We start from the raw sequence: 23,888 nt of genomic DNA, 5'->3' as shown, positions 1-23,888 counted from the left end.
TGGTCTTAATGTCTAATGGCTGGAGCTACTTTAAAGTGGTAAATGAGAATATATCTTCAGTTGCGTGTTTCTACTGTATTTGACCCTGCAGCTTTTCATCTAAATACTGGCATGTAAAATGTGAGCGCATAGCTGTTTTCTCTGTTTTCAACTGTTTGTCATGATTGTCATACAGCCAGAACCATGTACAAAGCATTTTTATAATACACATTTTCTCTTGCAATTTGTGACTGATTGAAAATCTGCTTTAAAGGCTGCATTGCATTGCTTCTGGCTTTAAAGTGCCATCAGCAGAGGGGAGCCAGTACTGCATGCGCATTAAAACAATATAAAATTAGAGTGTATTCACAACACTGTAAAAACATCCATAAAAACAGCATAAAAGATTATAAGTAAACAATAAAAAAAATTTAAAGCCAAAATATAAATATATTTGTATAGAATGTCACATTATGTATGTACTTAAAATGAAGCAATTTTACTGTAGTATTATTTGGCAGCCTAGCATATCTCACCTAAATAAAGTAGCTCTATCATCTGGGATAACACACTGATTAAACTAAATTAAAAAGTAAATTAAATTAAATTAAAAAGTATTAGCACCAGATACTCAATATTAAAGTACTTGAATTGGATAAGGGGTCAGAAGAACATCCTTCATTGAATTCTAAGATGAGGAAAGCGGAAACTACATTTCCACTGCAACAAGAATATGCAAGCGGCTACAATTGTCAAAGTTGGAACATCTGACAGTATATTACATAAAATTATATTATACCTATGGTATTCTTTTGTTAGAACATGCAGCCACTGCTGCTGTCACTGGATATCAGTGAAAGAAAACTAGAAACTGTGTTCACCCTATGGAAATCACGTGATTTTCATGTTAAGATTCATGTAAACACTGTGTATACATAATAATTGATGTATAATTATATATATAATTAATGCTATTGAAATATTAAAGATCTTGCATTTTGATGAAGCTTATTTTGTCCATTTATGCTACAGATGCTTTGCTACAGATGCATTGCTTTTTAAACAAATCTTTCTTCAGGGTCACACGTGATCATGATTAACACCACAAAACAGTGCAACTAATTGTTGTGATTAATGGTCCGATCTAGTTAGTTTGTCTATGTAACTGAACTAATGAAGATATGAAAGGCAAAATCTGGTCTAGGGTGAGAGGAGTTACTTTCACTGTGGGGACTTTTTTTGCATGCGTGTGACATCTTGTGAACAATGATTCTTGTCTTGCTGTCTTTTAAATTAGTCATGTGTTCACAAACAACCCCCGTGTGTTGCAATGTATCTCTTGTACACTGCAGTGATGTACTGTATGCGACAGGCAGCTTTTGGCCCGAGCATCATTACTTTTAGTGTTAGAGCTATTAGCGGCTGGACACCTGTGGCCCATGCAGCTCCATGAGTTACTCACACCATTTAACTGCAGTGAGGTTGCTGAGAGAGAGAGAGAGAAAGAGAGAGAGAGAGAAACTGTTTAATTTTGCATTGCAGCCAGCAGAGCCGTCCCACAATCCCCTTCTGTTAATTCTGTCTGCTACATCAATTAAATTGTTTGTAGAAACTAATTGAATATGGCTTAATCACACATCTTAATAGCTTTCTGCGCCTCGAACTGGCTGTTAATTCCTGCAATAAAGTGAAATGAGAGCGCTCACTGGGTAATTAGCAGCGAGGCTTTCGAAGAAATTAGTGCTTTATGGTGCGCAGTAAAAACGCAAAGGAGTTTGGTGGGAGGCTTTCTGAGGCCAAAATCTCAGCGTGGCTTTTTTGTGCTGATCGGGGTGATTTTCACCTTGGCTTACCCCATTCGAGTCATGCAAGCTCCCATGCAAATGGAATGGCCGTATTTAAAATGGGAATGAGTCTATTTGCAGTCGTTAGTGCTAATTCTGCTAATCTGCAGAACCAGAGATGCAGGTGATGTTAATCGTGTGGGCTTTTGTTTGTGATCTGATTGTTGGATGTTGGATCTTGTTGAAGTGGTATCTTTAAAAAGCAATCATGGTGGACATTGTTTTCTTCTAGTATCGATTATGTCCTGTCCACCCAGTCATTATTACGGTCAGGTATGCATTTAACATGAAGATGTCTGGGAACATAATTAATAAATAATAAGTAATAAATCATTAGTTGTTCTGTCTTAATTTCTGCTTCCTTCTTCTTGGTAAGTTGGACCTGTGTGAAATGTCTCCAAATATATAGAAGAGCTTAAAAATGGATATGTTTCTAAACTTTTTTCCTTGTTGTTGTGTTTCAGGATTACATGCAGAATGTCCATGGTAAAGAGATCGACTTGCTGCGGACGACAGTGAAGGTGCCAGGGAAGAGGCCACCCAGGGCTGTCGCTACGGTTGCTCCAACTGCTAGCCCTAAAACCAATGGTTTAACCAAGGACAGAAGTACTCTACAGCTCGGTATTGGTGCCACAGGTGAGTGGGGAAAACTCCAAAAAGAGTGCCAGGTCATTCTTCATACACTTAACAAAAGTAAACTGAAGTCAGTATCTTTTATATTCATTTAATTGTTTCAGTACTAGGCTAATAATTAGGAACACACTGATTTAAAAGATATTTTTATTATAGAAAAAATAACCTTTTGTGCAAAACTGCAAAATGATGTACTTAAAACATACTGGGGGAAATGGATAGAACATCCATTTCATTATAATGTATTTGTGTCATAAATGTATGCAAGACTGTAACTACCAACATGTCTCTCAAACGCTGTAAATATTTATACATTCAGGGACAATGAGACAGAATATGGACTTTTTATGTATTTTTTATTTCATTTTCATTTGCACTGTGACAAAAAAATAGACAGTCTACCTCAAAGGTGAATGGTATATTTTGCTCATACATGACTGAATGATGCATCGTATTTTGAGGTAGCAACTTAAAGCGGTAAGGTCAATCATAACAAGCTATATGAGGTCATCTGCCTGTAATATTAAACAAAACTCATGTTGTTTTGCTCTTTAGTGAGCAGTCAGATGGGAAGAACCAATTTTGACTCTGTACTTTCAATACTGTAGAAAAGGTGTTTTCTGAGTTTCACCTGAGTTTTGGCATCAATTAAGCACCGAAGTAAGGATTTTTGTGACATCACTATTAACAAATACCTCTGTTGTCCCAAATTTTGACACATTTTGAGACATTGCAGAAAGATATATGTATTCTTATTTACTTTGGTGGTAGGTTTACAATCATTGTCAATCTATGAGGTTTTTATAAGTTTATTGTTCTGTTGGTTTATGTGTCACTTCTTGCACTACAATAGGACACTTGTATTGTTAGTATATTAATAATCTCAAAGCCTGTGGGTGAAATGGGAGTGGGCTAATTTTGTACATATTATTGACATGTAAAAATAATTCATGCTGTTGGTTATGATACTCATTTAAAAGCTTGCAGTGCGTAAGAAATGGGATCCAGCTGTGGCTCGGATTGAGGTTTTTCCTTTCAGTTAGTGCAGTAAAAATAAAGCCATTCGCTCCACTGTCCCTCATGAGAGCTAACAGAGATGATGTAAGGGGAAGGTGTAATTAGATTTAGGAGGTTTGCATTAAGAGTAATTAATAAAAATTAGAAGCCCTATCCTGTTGGGGCTTCTTCATTCTGGCGTGCTTTCTGTGTGTTGAGAGCTGCCCAGGACCTTGCTGTGCCTCAGCCTGGGCTAATTGCTTTGTGCCATTTAAGGCAGTCTGGCAAGGGCTTTTGGGAATTTCAGTACACTGGATCAAGTCCAGATTCATGGGTTGAGCAAAGAGGTGGGTTAATTAGTCAAAAAGCAAAGAGGGATGTGCAGTAGAATTTGCAGTACAGCTTGAGGAAAAGGCTCAGGGGTTGAAAGCTGTTGGAGTTGTGACTAATGATTAACCTTCAATTGACTGCAGAGAAAATGGGTTGGATTTTTAGGAAGAATGGGGGCAGTGCTTGTGTGTTTGTACCTGAAATAGTTTGCACATATGGACCATGTTTTGGCCAAAAATTGGAAATTAATCTTTGTAGGTAAAAAGCACAGAAACAGCTATAGGCAGAAAAGAACCAGCTACATTTTTAGCTGTTTTAGCCTTTTTGGGGAGAGCTGTTCACAATAAACACCATGAACTGCACAAGTTTTTCATGACTTGTTTGTTTGATGTATTTATTTATTTACTTATTACTTATTTCCTTTTTTGACAATTCACTTTTGCCATCTCTGTGGTTGGATAGTGTAGTGGTTAACACCTCTGCCTTCTACACTGTAGACTGGGGTTCAATCCCCACCAGGGCAAACACCCTACACTATACCAATAAGAGTCCTTGGGCCAGACTCCTAACACTGCCTTGGCCTCCCTGTGTAAAATGATCAAATTGTAAGTCGCTCTGGATAAGAGCGTCAGCCAAATGCCGTAAATGCAAATGACTAAATGCAAATCTCCCTTTAAATTTTTTTCAGGATTTCATTCTGTACATTCTTACAGTCCTGTTGAAACTTTGTCTTTTCTGAAATTCTGTAAAGCTGCTTTGTGACAACATCCGTTGTAAAAAGCGCTATACAAATAAATTTGATTTGATTTGATTTGATTCAATAGACAGGTAGAAATTATCTAAAAGTGCATGAAATAAAAAATTTCTCCTTTAACTTCCATTAAAATTTAAGAATGATTTTTCCTTGTCCTGTAAAGGAACCTTTTCAAAGATACAATGCATCTCCAATGACAGCAACAATATGCTCTCTTGAGTTGTCTTGATGGATATAACTTGATATAACAGGGGGGAAAAATAATAAAAGTAATGGTCTTCAACAGTGTCAGTGTTAGAAAAAAAACAAAAAACAAGTGAAACACAGTCACAACACAAATAACATTATGTGCTCATTCAATGGCCAAGCTGGCATTTCTAATCCTAAATGAAAAATCTTGTGCTTGTTTAAAGAACATGAATCAAAAAGTGCTATATCCAAAGTAAGAGGCAACTGGCTATTTAGTCTGATCTTCTTATAACTAGATATAATTTATTATGACAGTATTTGACATTTGCCATGGTATGTTTATAGCATGGTTATATTCTTGCCTTGAAAGGCCCGACTAGTAAAATTTCAACCCTGAACATGCTTGCGCTCTCAGAGATGGATTATTGTAGAGAAGGTTTTGGGCGTGATTCAGAAGACCGCTAAAGAGAAAAAAGAGCACATGCAGGCGAAAAAATGCGTTAGAGTGTCTGAAATTTATGTAAGCATATCAGTTCAAATAAAAGCAGGTCAACTACCTAATATACCTGCTTAGAGAGCAAATCCAAGGCTGATGTACATAAAAATCAGCCCAAATCTGGTGAAAACTGGCCACTTGCTGTTCTGGAGTGGGGTAGTAGTCTAATGCTCATAAATATATTCATAATTGCTCACATAAAAAACACAACTGTCTACATAAGCACTTATGTATGTGTAAGACTTAAGTATTGCGAATGTGTAAAAATTTCCTGAAGCTAAAGTAGGGACCGTAAAGTGTAGTGTGACTGCATTTGAAGTCTGGATTTTTTATTTTTTTAAGTGCCACTCTTTTAAACTCCTTCTGTATAGACATCGAAGTCCTTTTCTTCTTCTTCAGTCTCTTCTCTGCTGTGCTGTTTCTCAAGGTGTCGCTTGACCCATCAGCACCAAACTAAATGGTGCAGTGCATCCCCCCACAGTTGTGACACGGGTGCCTCTGCCGATCTGTCTGAAACGGTGTTAATTTCCACTCAAGAGGAAGAAAGCTGCAGTTCGCTGTGGGCCTCTGCTGAGTGGAGGGCCTGCACTTGATTATGCAATCTGATTTTGATTTCATTAGGCATGCAATTGATGCAAGGGAACAAAGGGGTAATTTTTCATTCATGGCGCTCTCGCTGAGCCCTGTCTTTTCCTTTCGCCAGTTATTCATTCACCACCACTTACCCCACCCCACCCCCCCACCAAATGAAGACCATTAGTGATGCATTGGAAAGATAGAAAAGGAAGAGCAAAAGAAAGAGTGTGAAAATAGGAACAAAGGATGGAAAATGAATGAACGCATGTGTCCAAGAGTAAAAAGAGTCTGTCGACACAAGGCCCAGTCTAATCTTTCTGCTAAGTACTCACTGGAACCATTTAAATATGATGCTTCTGCCTGAAAGCATTCACTTGTGTCACCACAGACAGATATGTAATATCAAAGCGCTAATGGTCCTGCCCATCAGCCTTAATCAATGACATCTGCCTGAACGCTGGAAGCGCTGGGTGGAGGTATGTGTTCCAGGGAGCATGTCAGCTTCTGATTTGCGTGTATTCGTTTGGATGTGTACCATACAAATATGTCGTTTAGTGTTGTGCATTGCTGTATTTTGTGTACAGTACCAGTCAAAAGTTGCCAACTTAAGAAGGTTTTTTTTTACTATTTCTATATCTTTTCAACTAAGAAACAACACGTGGAATAATGCTGTGACCAATATTTTAGACTCTTCAAATTTGCTCAAATTTGCCTTGATACTTTGCACACTTGATGCTGAGCGTGATCTCAAACAGCTTCATAAGGAAAACTACTTGTTCAAAAAGATATTTACTAAATTAAAACTGTTGAGTAAGACTTTGTATGAATACCATGTTTTTAAGAATATGTAAATAATTTATATACTATATGTCCATAAGGAATTATACATATCGCTGCAAATGTTTATAACGGTGCATTACACTTTTTTGCATGTTTATTACATGTTGTGCAACCTGTCTTTGCAGAATGTATATTGTTATTATGAACGTGGACTATATAAAATATGACAAGTAAGATAAAATGAAATGTTTTTTTTTATTTTAGTTTTTAATGTGCAAATCAGAGTAGTGTTGGGCTATATGGCAACAATATCCCAATGCATTTTCGCAAATGTCTCAGCATTTTCTTTTCAACATACCTGATATGTTGGAACAGGCAGAAAAGAGCCAACAGTGCCATATTGACAAAGTGATATAACAAAAACTTTGAGTACAGATGTTTTTTTTTTTTTGTTTTTTTTTTAACACAAGGCTTTATGCTTTATATTGAAATATGCAGCTGGTCATAGAGTGTGACTATATCCAAGATATTCTCAAAAAAGCTTCTAGTAGCATATTATGACAAAATTTATTATGATGAAGATGAAGACAACACTTATGAAGAACACACATAGAACACACAATGTTTTCATGAATATTCAATCCATATTTATAGTCCCTTGAATGATCCTGTAGCTTTATTATGCTTATTTCATTTAAAAAAAAATCACTACCAATACAAAGCCTCATGCAAATGCTACCCAGTACAGGACTAGCAAACACAGCTTTGAACACACAAAATCATATTTTTCATTAAAACACATTTTTCAGTATTAACAATTCTTAATGGTACACACTGATTTTCAGACTTTGGGACACATTTAATTCAAAACAATAGGCTCTAATCACTCTCCATGTGGCCATGAGGGACAGGAATCGCATCCAGTCTCACATCCTGCTGTGAAATACAGGGGTGTGGCTAAAATAAACAGAATATTACAAATAATGATTTTATATATATTTAGCTTAGTACTATTTCAATTAATGAGTTTAAATATATCATAACAATCCTTGTGAATGTCTAAGATCTAAATAATTGTTCTTTTAAATATAGATATTTTTTACTGCAGTTTGAACTAATTTGGTTGAATGATCCAGTAGAGGGGTCCATAGGCAGAGTACTTACTGAAAGCGTTACCTAAGTTTGCTTAGAAAATAAATTCATATCTCATATCATCATTAACTTTGCCATTTATATGTCTTAGAAAGGTAGTTTAAGCATAAAAAGTCTTCAAGATTATTAAAAATGTGTTCTTGTGTGCGATCATTTGACTGGTATTGTAAGCATGTATGTGCTCACTGTTTGACCTCATCAGACATTTTTCAGGTCTGACACACATATAGTACACAACATGCCTCCTTAGATCAGTTTGTAGCACGTCAGGAAGGCCAGCTGGCCACTTGATCTCTTGGCCCAGGCTGCAGACGATGCTACCCCACCCTCCCCTCGCCTCCCTCTATCCTTTCCCTCCCCTTCTCCCGCATTAGCATGGATGCCTCATTATCTCTGCACTTGTACATAATGGCAGTGGCGGCTCGCAGGGGTCAGGGCGCTGCGGCCCTGTGACTGCACGCCTCATCAGCCTTCTGAGAGACTGGAGAAACGAGGAGGAATGGCTGCCTCCTGCTAATCCATTGCTTCCACTTAATGCTTCGAAACTCAACACTATCCCAACAAAGACCCAACAGCTTTAGGAGCACCTACACTTACGCTGCTTTGGGTCTTGCACATACTTTGGAGGCTATGAAAGTAAAAGACTGCAGCCTGATTACTGGGGTAATGACAAAGAAATCTTTTTACAAACCCTTAAGAAATGCCTTATCGATTAAATGAACTCACGAATGCAGTCTAAAGCCAGCATTAATTAATTAAATTATTAAAGTTTTTGCACAGTCATAACAAAAGCTTATACAGTATCTCTGAGTTGATAACTTTATGGGAAACAAAAATAAAAAAAGAAAAAGCTTTTATTACAAGCAATTGTGTCACATTTCTCTTGCTGTAGTTATCTTACAATTCACGCATTGTTGGTATTTTCAGATGGTGTTTAGTTGTGTGCAGAGGTCACCCTTTATTTACTGAATTTCCAGTCAAAACTGTTATTAAGTACAAGTAACTAATTTACTAATGTTCCTAGTTTTATTTAATACTTTCAGGAGGTGTTTGAGTCCAGAGCTCAGGAACTGAACTTTGAAAGTGTGGAAAAATATCCCTACAGATTTCTTTGAAAAACTGAAAATACACACTAAATACTCAAAAAATCATATTCAGTTTAGTTACTGAGGCTTCTGTGTAATTTGCTGTTAATTATGTTTTGTGCTTGTTTCCAGACTCTGATAAGTTAATGACGTTTTTGACTGGAAATTGGGTAAATGAAGTGAGGTCTCTGACTTTTGCACCATACTGTATTTGAAATAGAAATAAAAACAGGTTATTCTTTTTTATATGAAAGTATAGATTTCTGTAGGATTTGAATATGATACAGCTGTTAAACTGAACTACCAGGGCATAAAGGCACAGTGCTCGTGGTCAGGCACTAGGTGATGCCTTTGCCTCTTGATGTATTCTGCTCTGTGTGTGTGCGTGTGTGTTTGCCCGTGCCCCAGACATGCTCCAGGGTTACGGCATGTCAGTCTCGTATGGCTGGCGTTGTAATAACCCTCGTGCCGTGCGTGTGAAGTGGCAGAGCAGTGCGAGTACAGTGCTTCTACCCCACATTTTCCTCTGATTATTCTCTCCTTGTAATTACATTATCTCTCCTTTTATGCAGAATTGTTCTCCAGGGACTAATTGATAGAGACATGTTTAATTCATCAATCATTAGCATCAAATTCGACAATTAGAGATGATTGTTGAATTCTTGATGGAGATGAGGTGAGGTTAGTCAATTATTTGTTCTTTTTTTTTTTTTTTTTTTTTTTTTTTTAAAACACCATCAAAGTAGTGCATGCATTAATATAATAGGATAAAAAGGTCTGCATTTTCAATTCTTTGTAACCAGATACCTATTTTGCCTTCTGGTTGGAGGAGTAATGACAGAGTTGTTAAAAGGCAAGTTGCATGTCTTGTGCAGCAGACAAATGTTAAATGAAAATTTCCAGTTCAGGTCATGGTCGTCATACAAATGTTGCGCTGGCATGCTCGGTGTCAGATGTATCTTTTATTCAGTAAATCAAATCAAGCTGAAACACTGATTGATAATTGCAGGAAGATGACAAACATTTTTTTAGATTTTTTTTTTCTATTTTAAGTAGTTGCTGAATTACCCTGAATATTTTTCATGCTGAGTATTTTACACTGAACGTTTACAAACGGTGACATGTTTTTAGAGTGCCTCTATTCTGAATTAGAATTATAAAATAAAAGACAACAAATACTGAGATTACATGCCTGAAATTCGAATATGCTTTGTCTGGAAAGGATAATGGTTAAGGGTGTAGTTAATTTGAACAATATTTCTTTTTAAAATGTATTTTTATATTTTTGAGTGAGTGTTTTAAACAGTATATTAGAATTACTGAGAAATACTGCTGATACGCCCCTTGGTTTCTTGGGATTGTCTGCCATTTGCCATATTTAGCAGCTAGTACAGTGATCAGTGGTCAAAGCTCTAGACATCTGGGCACATCTGGTCAATTTTTATGTTGTTTACAAGTGTGAAGTATGACAGTATTTTCTACTGATACCAGTGTGATTGTGATATTTTCGTTCTTCCCCATTCTTGATCCCTCAAATACCATCTTCAGATGTAAATATTGACCTCAAATTAAAAATCACATTGAGTCTGGCATTCTTACTAATGGCAGATGGAGATTTTTCTTTTTAAACCAGAGCTATAGTTTATACCCAGTTATTATCCAGTTCTACTGCATGGCTTTAGTGTTTTTCTACACCTCTACCTAAACTTGTCAGTTGTGGGTCTAGATGAAAGAAAAACTCAGGAGTTTTTAAATGCAGTCCTGGAGGCCTTATAAGTCCAGCACCCTTTGGCAGTTTTTACAGATCCACTCCACCTGGTTATTTGGTGATGAGTTAAATCGGGTCTGCTGGGAACTCGCCAAACCGTGCTGAACTGCGAGCCCCCAAGACCCGAGCTGGGCCCTCCTGAGCTAAACTGCTTCATGCTCTGGCCCTCTAAGAGTATTTTTTGTTCGTTAAAATCACCAAGATTGCAGAAATACCTCTTTCTTCGCCAACAGAGAGATGAATGGAGCTGAGCGTTGAGCTCTCCCTTAAAAACAATCCGTGGTAATTACCGGCACTCTCCGGCGTGCGGCATCCAGCAGCAGACGGCGGTTTATCCGCGCGCTAATCGCCCCGCAGCCTTATTTAATTTCATCCGTCCTCACTTTTAAACACGTCGCAAGAGATGCACGAGCGGCAGCCAGGGGCAATATTATGACACGAGTAATAAAACCCGTCCCGTCAACAATGCCGATGTGATTACGTGTCTCCGAAACTGACAGCCGCAAGAATACCCTCTATTCTTTCAATTACTAACGAATTACTCCTGATTGTGTCGAGGCATCTTTCTTTGCGCTCGGCTTTTGCTCACCAAAGTAAACTCGCCAGCGCAAGCTCTTGTTAGCCTAATGCGTCTTAGCCATTAGCGGGAGTAATAAGTGTATCAAATTCACATAATCATGTCTAATTAGTATCGGTAATTATCTTGTTGGGCGCAGGAATATTAATCTCGCTGGTGCCCGCAGGGGAAGGGCGTCTCTCGGAGGGAGGGAGCGAGGAGAGCTCCTGCCTCACGCTGAGGAGTGCGCTTGCTAAATTAGTGCGCCTCAAATCAGAGCCGCAGAGGGAGGGAGGGGAAGCGAGAGAACGACAGGAAAAGCGAGACAAATGGCGGCTGTGAATAGAGTCGAGGTGTATGGGGAAGAAGTTCTTTGAGGCTTGTGTTTGATTAGTATGTAAGTAATTAGTACGTAAGGTATTCTTGAAGAGTTGTATGTTGGTAGGAGCTGCTATACAGTAAAAGTCTAATGATCACACCTAAAGAAATAGTTTGGCAAAAAAAAAAAAACAAAACACAACTTCCAGTTTTCCACCTCACTCCAAGTGTAGTTGATCAGATGGTGCCTGAAGTTTGCTTCTTTAGTTTTGAGGTTTTAAGTGGCAAATGTAGCAAATGTAATGGAACCTTAAACTTAGAATAACCCAATCCTTACACTTGCCTCAAACTGTGCTGTGTTAGGTCATCTCAAATAGACGTATTTCTCACACAATGTTTGACATGCTGGTATCTATAACTTAGATATAATAGGACTTGCCATATATAGGACTTGCCATAGCTAAAACAAAGCTGTGAATGCTGAAATTTGTATAGATCATGGTGTGATCTTAAGAAAATATACAGTGATTTGGTAATGTAATTTGCATGTTGCCTATGGGAGTTTCCATTACTTCTTAGCAAGGTTAGCCTTGTACTGTTGTTTGAACTGAAAAACAGAAGTCATATTGACTCTATATTCACTGTTTCAGCTTTAACTATAAACAATATCAACTGTTAACATTATCTGAACACAATGTTGAATGTATTAACTTTAATTCTAAACAATATGGAGACAAATTACTAGTTCTTTTAGGCTCATTTTCTTATGAGAATCATTGTATAGTCGAGATTCACCTAATTAAAATGACAGCAGTGAGTTCATAAAGAGCTTGACGTTAAAATCTCAATCCAGAATCACTGCATATGGTAAACTGCTGTTCTACAGGGCCTACAGTGTTACTTTTAGGAAGCTGGGTTAGTCCAGACACACTCTTCAAGCAGTAAATGTTTTTTTTTTAAGTCTTGAAGGCCTTGAAGTTTGCTTTTTTTTTTTTTATTAATTGCAATTCTCTGTTTGCCACGAACTTCTGGACTGTTTGCTGTGAAGAATGATAATGTGGGTAAGAATTAATTTGCAAAGGTTGGATATTAATCAGATTTAAGAATCAGACAATATCAAGTTTGACTATTAATGAAAAGGTAGGCTATAACTTTAATCAGCCAGGTTTGATTGTTTTCAAACACTTCAGTTTCCAGCCTGTTTGTTATTGCTGTTCACGAGGGATCATTTGGTAGGTTATTCAGGAGCAGGTAGCGAAACCATTGGCACCTAAACCACGGTCGTTTCCGACTTGCAGCTTATCGCCATGCAATCGTTGTCTTTCTAAAAAACTATCAAGCAGTTCTTCTTGAAGCGTTTGGGTGGGCCGCCTCATACAGTATTTTCGGGGAGCAGCAGGAACGGCAGGGGAGGACCCCTGCCCAGCAGCGGCGTTAATGACGGGCGCAGGGCGTCCGCCGGGCCTCTGATTGGAAGCAGGCGGGGACGCCACCGGGGTAGATGGATGTGGCAGGCAGCGAGTGGGGGAGAGCTAATTACCGTTCCGAGTGTATCTTGTTAATTAAGGGCTAATTAGTGGCAGAAACTGAGAGGGGGAGAGAGAAGGAGGGAGGGAGGGAGGGAGGATGAGAGGCGGCAACTGCTCATGTAGCGCAGAGCAATGAACATGGAGAGGTGGCAGACCCCATCACAGAGAACAAGCAGGAAGAGAAAAATGGAGACAACACGCAGAGGATCTGGACGTGTTGCACGTGTAAAATCATTAATCAGACTGTGCTGCAGTACAGTACCGTTTATGTATTCTAAACTACATCTGGCCTTGTTCATTATTTTTGAATGAAAATGTTTTGGGATATATTTCAGCGATTTGTTTTATTTATGTTTATTTTTTAATATATTATTGTTTTCATGTCAAAACCTTGCAAGTCTGTTTTTTCCCCACCATTTTTGCACCTTTGAAAACCAGCTGCCTTTTACCTTATGTCAAATTTTCATGACTAACAAACCAATGGAAATGGTCCAAATTAGTTATATGACCTGACAAACCTGCAGATTTTTTTTCCTTATTATAAATAAAGTTACCATTTTCGATATAAAAGCAACAAATATATATATATATTTGCAGGGAACTGTTTGTTTGCTTGCTTGTTGTCCCACCATAGAGGAACAGGACCAGATGCTACAAAATACTGTGCATCATTTGCATGTGCAAAACTCCATGAGTAGTTGTCTCCAATCACATTCATCTTGATCTGTCAACCCCAGAATAAACTCGTTAAGTTGTAGTCCTACCTTACATTTACGCCAAACTTCTTATATATAATATTTTTATTCCATCCTGTTTCTCTAGAACAACCTGGCAGGTCTCTGACAGGCTTTAAAATCAGTGACTGGCTTATCCTACCTTGTTGTCTGTATGAAGTACTGTTAATCTATTTCTTAATAGGGTAGCATTGATACCTTCTAGCTATTAACAGAGATACTGGCACTAAACTATAGTATTGGAAGATAATAGCAATACCACAAAGCAATGTGGGTTAGGGTTAGGGTTAGTCCAATGCAGGGACTGAAAGTTTTGTAGGGTGGCGACAAGGTTCAAGCACTGCCTGTGTTGTGTCTCTGTTCATCAGCTGCATCAGACCTTGGTGTGGTCTGGGCCCTGGTGCTTGCATTTAGTCAGGAATGTGTGTATTTGATGTTACTGTTAGTGTGAATGACTGTAATATTGACCAAACTCCAGCAGTGACTGACTGTGTGCGCGTGTGTGCGCGTGTGTGCGCGTGTGTGCGCGTGTGTGTGTGTGTGTGTACTAAACATTTATTTTACAAAATTTAGTGGCAGTAGAGGCTGCATGTATGTACCGATCTCAGTCAAAATATTTAAAAGTTATTTGTTACTAAATATATGAAGTGAAGGGGTATTCCACTTTTTTCCCTTTCCCCAGTTAAACGTTTTTAAAAATGTAACATTTTAAATGCTTAAGAAAACTTATTTTCAGATGCAGATAGTATCAGTATCAGAAGGAAAAAGTGTATCAGTGCATCCCTACTTGTAAATTTGTCTAACTGGTCTGATAAATCCACTGTCATGCAGAGGAGAATGGAGTTTTCCATAGTCTTTCTTCTCTTATTTATTAGGGATTTGGTCTTGCATGTCTGGAAAGCTTAGGATTTGGGATAATTGTTTTAGAAAATTCTATACAAATAATTGAGTTGAACTGAAAAAATGACTTGTACATCCATGTTGAAGAGCGCATGTGTTGCTGTGAAGTTCTTTTTGTCTGTTTAAACCAGCAAGTCAGTGCTTTTGGTTGATATGTTTTTGGGAAGGTGAACAATACTAGGATAGGACACTGTAACCTACAGCCAAGGTTAGTTTGGCACCCCAGGCTCATCTCTTTCCATTTCTGGTGTAGTGTTCTAATTTACCCAAGCCAATCCCACTCCCTCGTGCTTTTACCTGTTATTTGATGTCATTGTACATCACCAGGATGTAGATGAAGGCAGCGAGTAGGATATTGTATGCTTCCAATGATATTAGGCCCAGTTGTGAACAGGTGACCAAGTTGAATTAGTCTTATAATGCTGTATTGGAGTGGGTTTTAACCCCTCTTTCTCGTTCTTCTCCAGGTGCTCCTCATTCTAACAGCAGTACATCTTTACAGTCTGGGGGCTCAGCTGCTGGGCTGAGCATGGCTGCTGTGGGTGGAGTTAAAGAGGGAATGCACCAGCGCTCCTTCTCTGTGTCCAGCGCTGAGCAATGGAATGAGGCTGTTAACACCAGCAGCACCGCAGGTCAGTCTCTCTCTCTCTCTTTCTCTCTCTCTTTCTCTCTCTCTTTCTCTCTCTCTCTCCAACAAAGAAGTTCTACGTCACAGGCAGTTAAAGTTCTTTTAAGTAGTTTTAAGAACTTTTAGAAACAGATGTAATGTTATATAAAACATAAATAAAACATTGTCGCTGTCCAAAAGACAACAAAAAAGTTTTTGATTAATTTTATTTTCATCCGTCATGTGAACATGGCCACTGTCCTTTGTATTGTGTAAAATTTTATGATGAATGACCCAGTAGAAATTTCTTGGGATAAAAGCTTTTTTGGAAAAAAAAGGTTACTGTTTTGGGCAGTGTCCATGCGGTGGTGATGTCCAACAGTATAATGGTGACAAGTTCATGCTCTGTTTAGGGCTCACACAGCTTCTTTATCTGTGTAATTGATTTGTCGTTTTGGTCTACAATGGCAAAGTTTTGGCACCCTGGTTTAGAGTGTCAGTTTTTGAGTATTAAGGAAAAACTGTAAGAAGTCTCAGGTGATTTGAAATGATCAAACAATGTAATTGATGCTCTGTGTCCAGATTCGCCAGATTCATCTGCTCGCTGCTGGTGGGTGTTACTTTGACATTTTTGTTATGTTGATTAAAGAACTATCGCTTTAAACATACAGTATCAGAGGACGTTTCTTATTTGTTCTAATGTAATACAGAAACTTACAATCAGAAAAGAATACAGAATTACACTTTTCAAAATGCATCAGTCATCCACAAAAATTAGCTCACTAGCAAGCTAGTTTAGCACATAACCTGTGGTCTTCATTTTGCCTTTCGTCTCCAATGATGTAAACTTTGTATAGTCAGACTTTCTCTTTCATGTACAGTTGTGTGCAAGTTTGGGCACTTCAATGAAATTACATATTTTATTAATTTAAAGTGTGTATATATCGTCAAGGTGTTTTAGGGTATAATTGAGGATATAATTGATTCTTTTCATGATGGCTTAACTGGGTATTGTTGATGAATTCCTAGTCTTCTTTTAAAAAAAAAAAGAAAAAAATGTGTGTTGTTTGGTTTACATTCAGTTTGACGGTAAGCAGTAATTCTGAATAAGCCTAAGAGAGGAAGGGAGAGAGAATAACCTCACAGTTATTTGTTTCCATAAGCTACAATCCAAAGTTGAACTAGGACTATAACTTTTATTTTTATATTTTGATAAAAATCTTAGTCTACTCTCAATCTTGACATAGACTCAGCTATTACAAAGTCTTGGTCTTGTCTAGGACTTGATGTTTACCAGTCTTAGTCTTGACTCAGACTCTAGCGGTCTTTAGCACAACACTAACTTGCACATTCTTGCCTTTCCTTACCGTCATGTGTGCTTTTGGCTCATAAGTCACTGGCATGGTCTGCTACAAAATTGATTGAGCTTCAGAACAACTCCATGAATTAAACAACATTGGCAGTAAATGTATTAGCATTTACATGTACATTAAAGCTTTGATGCTTCAGTGTAATATCCCATGGACAGTTAGACAATTATGGGTGCATTTTCTGTGCGTTTAATGAGAAAGTTGCTGTGTGTGTGTGTGTGTGTGTGTGTGTGTGTGTGTGTGTGTGTGTGTGTGTGTGTGTGTGTGTGTGTGTGTGTGTTTTTGCAGAGGTGGAAAATGTAAACCCTAATCAGACTAATTCAGTAATTACAGCTTTGATCACAGCTCTGCTATTGCCACCCACTGCAGCAGAGTATTTGTTCTCTGCTCAGTCCCTCTCTCTCCTTCTCTCTCTATTCCATCTCTCTCTTTTTCTATCTCTCCCTCCCACTCTCTCTCCTTTTCAGCATCTTGTCAGTGCACTTGACTGAAGTCAAATAATATATTTGCCAGGCGTAACAACGCTGCATTTCTTCTTCTTTTTTTTTTCCCCTCTCCCCCCCTTCCCCTCTTCTTTTCCCTCCTGTGTAGGGAAAATGAATGTTTTACGGGGGCAACATTCATCACTGGTTATTTCCCTCTCTTTGTCGGCTGGCAGTAAAAAAGCACTTAAATGCACATCAACAGAATAACAGTCATTTCCATGCATGTTTGCACACTCGTCGTTCTCATTAGTGCCTGCTCCATCTCTCTCTTGCGCTCTCTCTCCCTCTCTCTCTCCCTCTCTCTCTCCCTCTCTCTCTCCCTCTCTCTCTCTCTCTCTCTCTCTCTCTCTCTCTCTCTCTCTCTCTCGCCCCCCTGTCTTCTCTGTCTCTTATTTTCACTCATTCTCTCTTTCTTTTTCTTTCATACTCTTTCTCTCCCTCTTTCATGCTCTCTCTCTCTGTGTCTCTCTCTCTCTCTCTCTCTCTCTCTCTCTCTCTCTCTCTCTCTCTCTCTCTCTCTCTCCCTGTCTGTGTGTGTGTGTGTGTGTGTGTGTGTGTGTGTGTGTGTGTTAGGGTCCCCAGGGTCCCACTAGTTTAAAGAGTGGTCTTTATGTGTGCAGTGGAGACCCTGTGGTGCTCCAAACTGAACACTACTCTCCTCCTTTCTTGTCTCGCTCACCCTTCTCTCCCCATCTCCGCCTGTCCAACAATCAATTTCAGCACCACCGCCATCGGCCCCCCGCCTGCACCCATCAGCTCCACGCCCCAAAGCAGAATTACTCACAGGGCTGTTGCCCTCACTATCTCCTCACCAAATGTGTGTGTGTGTGTGTGTGTGTGAGTGTGTGTGTGAGTATGTAAAGTGGGGAGCAGTATAAGAGCGCAGAAATTTGAGCCAAACACAGAATTATAGCTTCATTACATTTTGTTGTCTTGCATAACAATTATTATCAATATGATTACTTAGAAATAGCTGAGATATTACCTTCAAAATTATTTAAAAAGAGTTGGATGGGGATAGAAATGAGTTTATAGTCACATAAGTGTTCGAGACCATTACAATTATGAATATTATTCACTTATTTTTTCTCCTAACCGTTGCTTGACTTTGCTACTCATCCTGTCCTAATATCTTGTTCTGTACTACACTTTTTATTTTAAAAAAAAAAGAATATATATACACTGCTCAAAAAAATAAAGGGAACACTCAAATAACACATCTTAGATCTGAATGAATGAAATACTCATTGAATACTTTGTTCTGTACAAAATTGAATGGGCTGACAACAAAATCACACAAAAATCATCAATGGAAATCAAATTTATTAACCAATGGAGGCCTGGATTTGGAGTCACACACAACATTAAAGTGGAAAAACACACTACAGGCTGATCCAACTTTGATGTAATGTCCTTAAAACAAGTCAAAATGAGGCTCAGTATTGTGAGTGGCGTCCACGTGCCTGTATGACCTCCCTACAACACCTGGGCATGCTCCTGAACAGGTGGCAGATGGTCTCCTGAGGGATCTCCTCCCAAACCTGGACTAAAGCATCCGCCAACTCCTGGACAGTCTGTGGTGCAACGTGGTGTTGTTGGATGGAGCGAGACATGATGTCCCAGATGTGCTCAATCGGATTCAGGTCTGGGGAACGGGCGGGCCAGTCCATAGCTTCAATGCCTTCATCTTGCAGGAACTGCTGACACACTCCAGCCACATGAGGTCTAGCATTGTCCTGCATTAGGAGGAACCCAGGACCAACCGCACCAGCATATGGTCTCACAAGGGGTCTGAGGATCTCATCTCACCTAATGGCAGTCAGGCTACCTCTGGCGAGCACATGGAGGGCTGTGCGGCCCTCCAAAGAAATGACACCCCACACCATTACTGACCCACTGCCAAACCAGTCATGCTGAAGGATGTTGCAGGCAGCAGATCGCTCTCCACAGCATCTCCAGACTCTGTCACGTCTGTCACATGTGCTCAGTGTGAACCTGCTTTCATCTGTGAAGAGCACAGGGCGCCAGTGGCGAATTTGCCAATCCTGGTGTTCTCTGGCAAATGCCAAGCGTCCTGCACAGCGTTGGGCTGTGAGCACAACCCCCATCTGTGGATGTCGGGCCCTCATACCATCCTCATGGAGTTTGTGCAGACACATGCACATTTGTGGCCTGCTGGAGGTCATTTTGCAGGGCTCTGGCAGTGCTCCTCCTGTTCCTCCTTGCACAAAGGCGGAGGTAGCGGCCCTGCTGCTGGGTTGTTGCCCTCCTACGGCCTCCTCCACGTCTCCTGGCGTACTGACCTGTCTCCTGGTAGCGCCTACCGGCTCTGGACACTATGCTGACAGACACAGCAAACCTTCTTGCCACAGCTCACATTGATGTGCCATCCTGGATGAGCTGCACTACCTGAGCCACTTGTGTGGGTTGTAGAGTCCGTCTCATGCTACCACGAGTGTGAAAGCACCACCAACATTCAAAAGTGACCAAAACATCAGCCAGAAAGCAGAAAGGTACTGAGAAGTGGTCTGTGGTCCCCACCTGCAGAACCACTCCTTTATTGAGTGTGTCTTGTTAATCACCCATGATTTCCACCTGTTGTCTATTCCATTTGCACAACAGCATGTGAAATTGATTGTCAATCAGTGTTGCTTCCTAAGTGGACAGTTTGATTTCACAGAAGTTTGACTTACTTGGAGTTATATTGTGTTGTTTAAGTGTTTAAGTGAGCAGTGTATGTATATGTATATGTATATATATATATATATATATATATATATATATATATATATATATATATATATATATATATATATATATATATATATATATATATCAATTTCCTTAATTTTAGCCTGAAAATACTCAAACTTCTGCCATGTTCCACCTAATGTTACACTATCATTTGGAAAATATGTTGAGAAAAATGTAGTGGGAACTTGAGATTTTCTTCCTATACATATCAACATTGGTAAAAATACAAGGTGTGTCAGTGTTCATAGGGTTGAAAGTAATGGAACACATATTTTCAGGTTCAGAGCTATTTCAATTTTGAGATCAAGTTTCAGTTTCTCCTCATCTAACAAACTCAATACCAGAAATCACAGCTCCTAGAACTATAAGCAACTTCAGAAAAAGAAAGCCTCATCATTTAAGAGCAGGTGTGACCATAGCATGAGCTCCTCCCCCTCCTGCCCACCTTGCTGTGATAGTGTGATAGACTGTTGCACTGATTTTTTGACAGTGTACTGAAATCACTACACCTTTAGTATTCACTGATCATTTGCTTTCCAGTTTTATTGCATGTAATTTGTGACACTGGTAATATGTACAAATTGTATGTGCTGACTAAATAAGCTCATTTAATGTAATAAAAGAACCTTGTATGAAAGCAAAACAGCAAGAATGAAGCAAATCTCGTCATTGCAACTGTTTTATTCAGAGAAGACATCCCCGACCTTACCTCCAATGAACTTCACCACTTATTTTCTTAGAGCATGCAAATTCATAAAGTGAGCAAGCTCTCGTTTTGCCATTTACACAGAGTCAAACACCAATCACTACCTTATCCTTGCTGTGGTTGAAGGTCAGCCTGTGCAACTGCGTTGCGATGAGGAAGATGATGAGCAGCCGCAGATTGATGGTGTCCCGAAAATCTAAGATGCGTCTTAACCAAGTAACCATCTCCATCTTATTTAAGCTGTGTCCTCATTATAAAACACCATCAGATGAGGAGAGGACGGGGCAGCGACGGCCTCTGAATATCGAGCATGGAGCTCCTGATTAAAACTCATCTGCTCAGAGTCTTATTTCAATAGTCACTTATGTATGATATCTTTCGTAGGACAAGGATACACAAACTATGCATGTATGTGTGCGTTCTCATTGTCATAATGGCCAGAAAATGTTCAGATCAGCTTTGTTACATGCTCACACAGATTGACCACATGCACTTATGCAAACATCAGCATGTTTCAGAGCCCAAGAATGAAGGCTGAGATTCTTTGTTTAACCATTAGAATCTAAAGATCTAAGATGTGCTAATAACCAATAGACTACCTGTACTTTGTGCTAATGGGGGTGGAAAATATTGCGGGGTCAGTACTAAAACTTCCGTGCAAATGAATATTTCCTGGTATGACTTTGTAATTAACTTCACCAGTGCAGTATAACCACGTGTTTGATTCACATGCTTTTTACCACCCTGTTTCCAAAAAGGTTGGAAGTTTGAAATGAGTTCATGTAGCAAGTATGTTTACAATTTCTGTGATATTGTAAAATCCCTTTGTAATGTTACTGAGAGCTTCCTGCTTAAATGGCTCATGCTGTTCAGGGCATCAAACCATGACCATGACATTTCTGTAACAGTAGACACAACAAAACACGTTACTGAAGTAGCATTTACCTTTGGTAATGCGGGGACTGCAGAGGTGAGAGTTTTACTGTAGTTTGGAAAAAGAAAATTGTCAAATCATTATTTAGACAAAATCTGCTCTTAGAACACTTTTCACAAGTGTAAAATATTCACACCGTAAATATTCTTTAAAACAAAAATGTTAACATGTTTTATGTTTATGTAAAATTGACAAAAAGGTGTTAAACAGCTCGCAATCGGTTTATAATGTCAGCCTTAGTAAATCAGAATGAGTGGAACTTTATAATAATCTCCTTTCAATATTTTGCACTTTGAAACTCATATGCATTTGCAATGAAAATATGCATAACACAAAAAATGAGTAAATCTGCCCCCAGGGGTCTTGTAGTTGTTGTTTTGCTAATACTATCCTTATTATTCAGTGGTTACATGGACTACAAGGCAAGCTGGCTAAGGTGTTACAGAAGAGGTTAAGTGTGATTACATAATTACAGTTTTATTCATTGAATTTACATTGATGAATCAAATTAGCATTCTGTACACTGTTAGAAATAAAAGTGCTGTACAGGTATGTGTTTCATTCATCAAGGTACAAACAATGTAAATGCACCTTCAAAAGTTCAACAGTGGTTTTAAGGTCCAGTTGTGTTCCTTAAATAAGTTTTTCCCAGATGAAAAGTGCATATTTGTACTTTTAACCTAATGTTTTAATTTGTACATTATAACCTAATGTTTTAAAACGGAGCAATAAAATAAAAAGCCTGGAGACAAGATGGAGTGTGGGGAGTCAGTACAACTTAGAAAATACAGTTTTAGTGGCTTATGGTACAATTATGTTCCCTGACTAAAGGTACGGAGCTGTACCCTTGAGGGTCCATCTGCCCCAGTAATGATTTCAGACCTTTTTTCTGAGAGGCTTTCAACAGCTTCAAGTTTGCTCTTCTGATTGTGTTTTAATAGTTGAAATACTAAGTATGTCTCTTCATTCTACAAAACAAGACCACATGCCCAACTTTTTATCAAAGTCAGATCACAAAATATCTCCTCTTCTGTTTATACATATAAATGTTGGTATACATTTAGGTTTAGATTGAACACTTTTGGTAGACTTTTACTTGTTGCAGTGAGCTACACATGGGAAATAATTAGCTTCAAATTATAGGAAGTTTGTTATCTCAGGCAACAGCTGCCCCAAATATAAGGGTTAGAATTGCAGGCTGGAGTGCCTGGAGTAGCTGTTGCACTTAGATAAGGATCTATACATAGAATTGTGGTGTACCTCAGAGTTCTCACATGTGATTTCTAATAATAATTTGAGTGAGTGACAATAACTTGAGCATGTGAAACCAATCTCACTTCAGTGAGGCTGGTCCACACTCCGGATTTGAAGATGGAGGGAGGGGGCGAGATGCTCCCCTGTGGCGTATGAAGAGGCTGCGAGCAAAGGGAGTTTGATTCCCCCTCTCCCGGCCGTAATGAAGTTTGACATTTCGTTTGCCGAGAGCAGTGGCGTGCGCCTGCCCGTGCCTTGATTAGCGCACTCTAATTGACTATAATAAGAAGGAGGTGGTGATTGTGTTGACTCTTTTTTTTTTTTTCCTTTTCGTTTTTTCCTCTCCCCCCTCTTCCATTAATTGCAGCCATTGCCTTTGATTACGGGCAAGGGGCTGCTCTCTCTCGACTGCGTGGCGACAGGAGGCAGGTTGGGGGTGTATGGAGGGGGGGGGCTCCATCAGAAGAATTACCGCTCGTACCCGGCGAGCTCTTAAATTAGTGGAGGAAGTTTGCCCTCGCTTATGGAGGGGCAGAGAAGAGTGAGAGAGAGAGAACTCTATGAAGAAGCAAGTTAACGTCCCCACCTTTCACCCTCTCCCAAGGCCCTCATCACCAGAGCCTGAGTTTTTAAGTCCATCTCCCGCCAGGATAGTAATGGACTGTAATTGCAGGTTCCTTTACCACATCGCCACTCCCTCAGCCGTGCCTCAGAAAAAGGTTCCTGCTCCATTTCGGCTCCAGATGCAAATGACCATAGATCCCTCCTGAGCTTCATTATACCTCCTAGCCCTGGTGCTTGATAACACTTTAGCTGAGCTCCCTCAGCTTCCTGCTGAGCTGTTCCCGTTGCCATTTTGGCTCTCAATCTGAAGCGCTTTCCATCAGAACATATGACGAGTAATTAGGCAAGTCAAAGCTGCCATTTGAATGGCGGACAAATTGCAGGTTATTTATGGCTAACTAGCCCCCGAGTGGCTATGCGCACCTCTTAATTCTTCCTCTCCCTTGAGTTTCTGCTTGGAAATTGACCCTCTCACTTTTGAGTTATTTCAGAAAGGAAGCTCTTGAAAGTAAAGCAAGTGTCTTAAGTTCGAGTTGAACAAATGAATCAAAGTTTAGAGCAGTTTAGGTGCTTTCTTTGCTGCGGGTGCCAATGC

At 39.3% G+C, this 23,888-nt stretch overlaps 1 protein-coding gene across 1 annotated transcript in view; it reads left to right on the top strand.

Moving 5' to 3' along the window:
- The window catches only part of agap3 (ArfGAP with GTPase domain, ankyrin repeat and PH domain 3), a 188,182-nt gene that overhangs the window by 130,652 nt on the left and 33,642 nt on the right, over positions 1-23,888 (top strand). Inside the window, exons 11-12 of the mRNA XM_017723284.2 lie at positions 2,288-2,459; positions 15,087-15,251. Of these exons, the coding sequence (XP_017578773.1) occupies positions 2,288-2,459; positions 15,087-15,251 (337 nt within the window). The remainder of the gene's footprint in view (positions 1-2,287; positions 2,460-15,086; positions 15,252-23,888) is intronic.

This window comes from Pygocentrus nattereri, chromosome 3 (assembly GCF_015220715.1).
Source record: "Pygocentrus nattereri isolate fPygNat1 chromosome 3, fPygNat1.pri, whole genome shotgun sequence".
NCBI classification, from domain to species: domain Eukaryota; kingdom Metazoa; phylum Chordata; class Actinopteri; order Characiformes; family Serrasalmidae; genus Pygocentrus; species Pygocentrus nattereri.
Note: the sequence above shows the minus strand (reverse complement) of the source record. Positions and strands in the feature narration are given on the sequence as shown.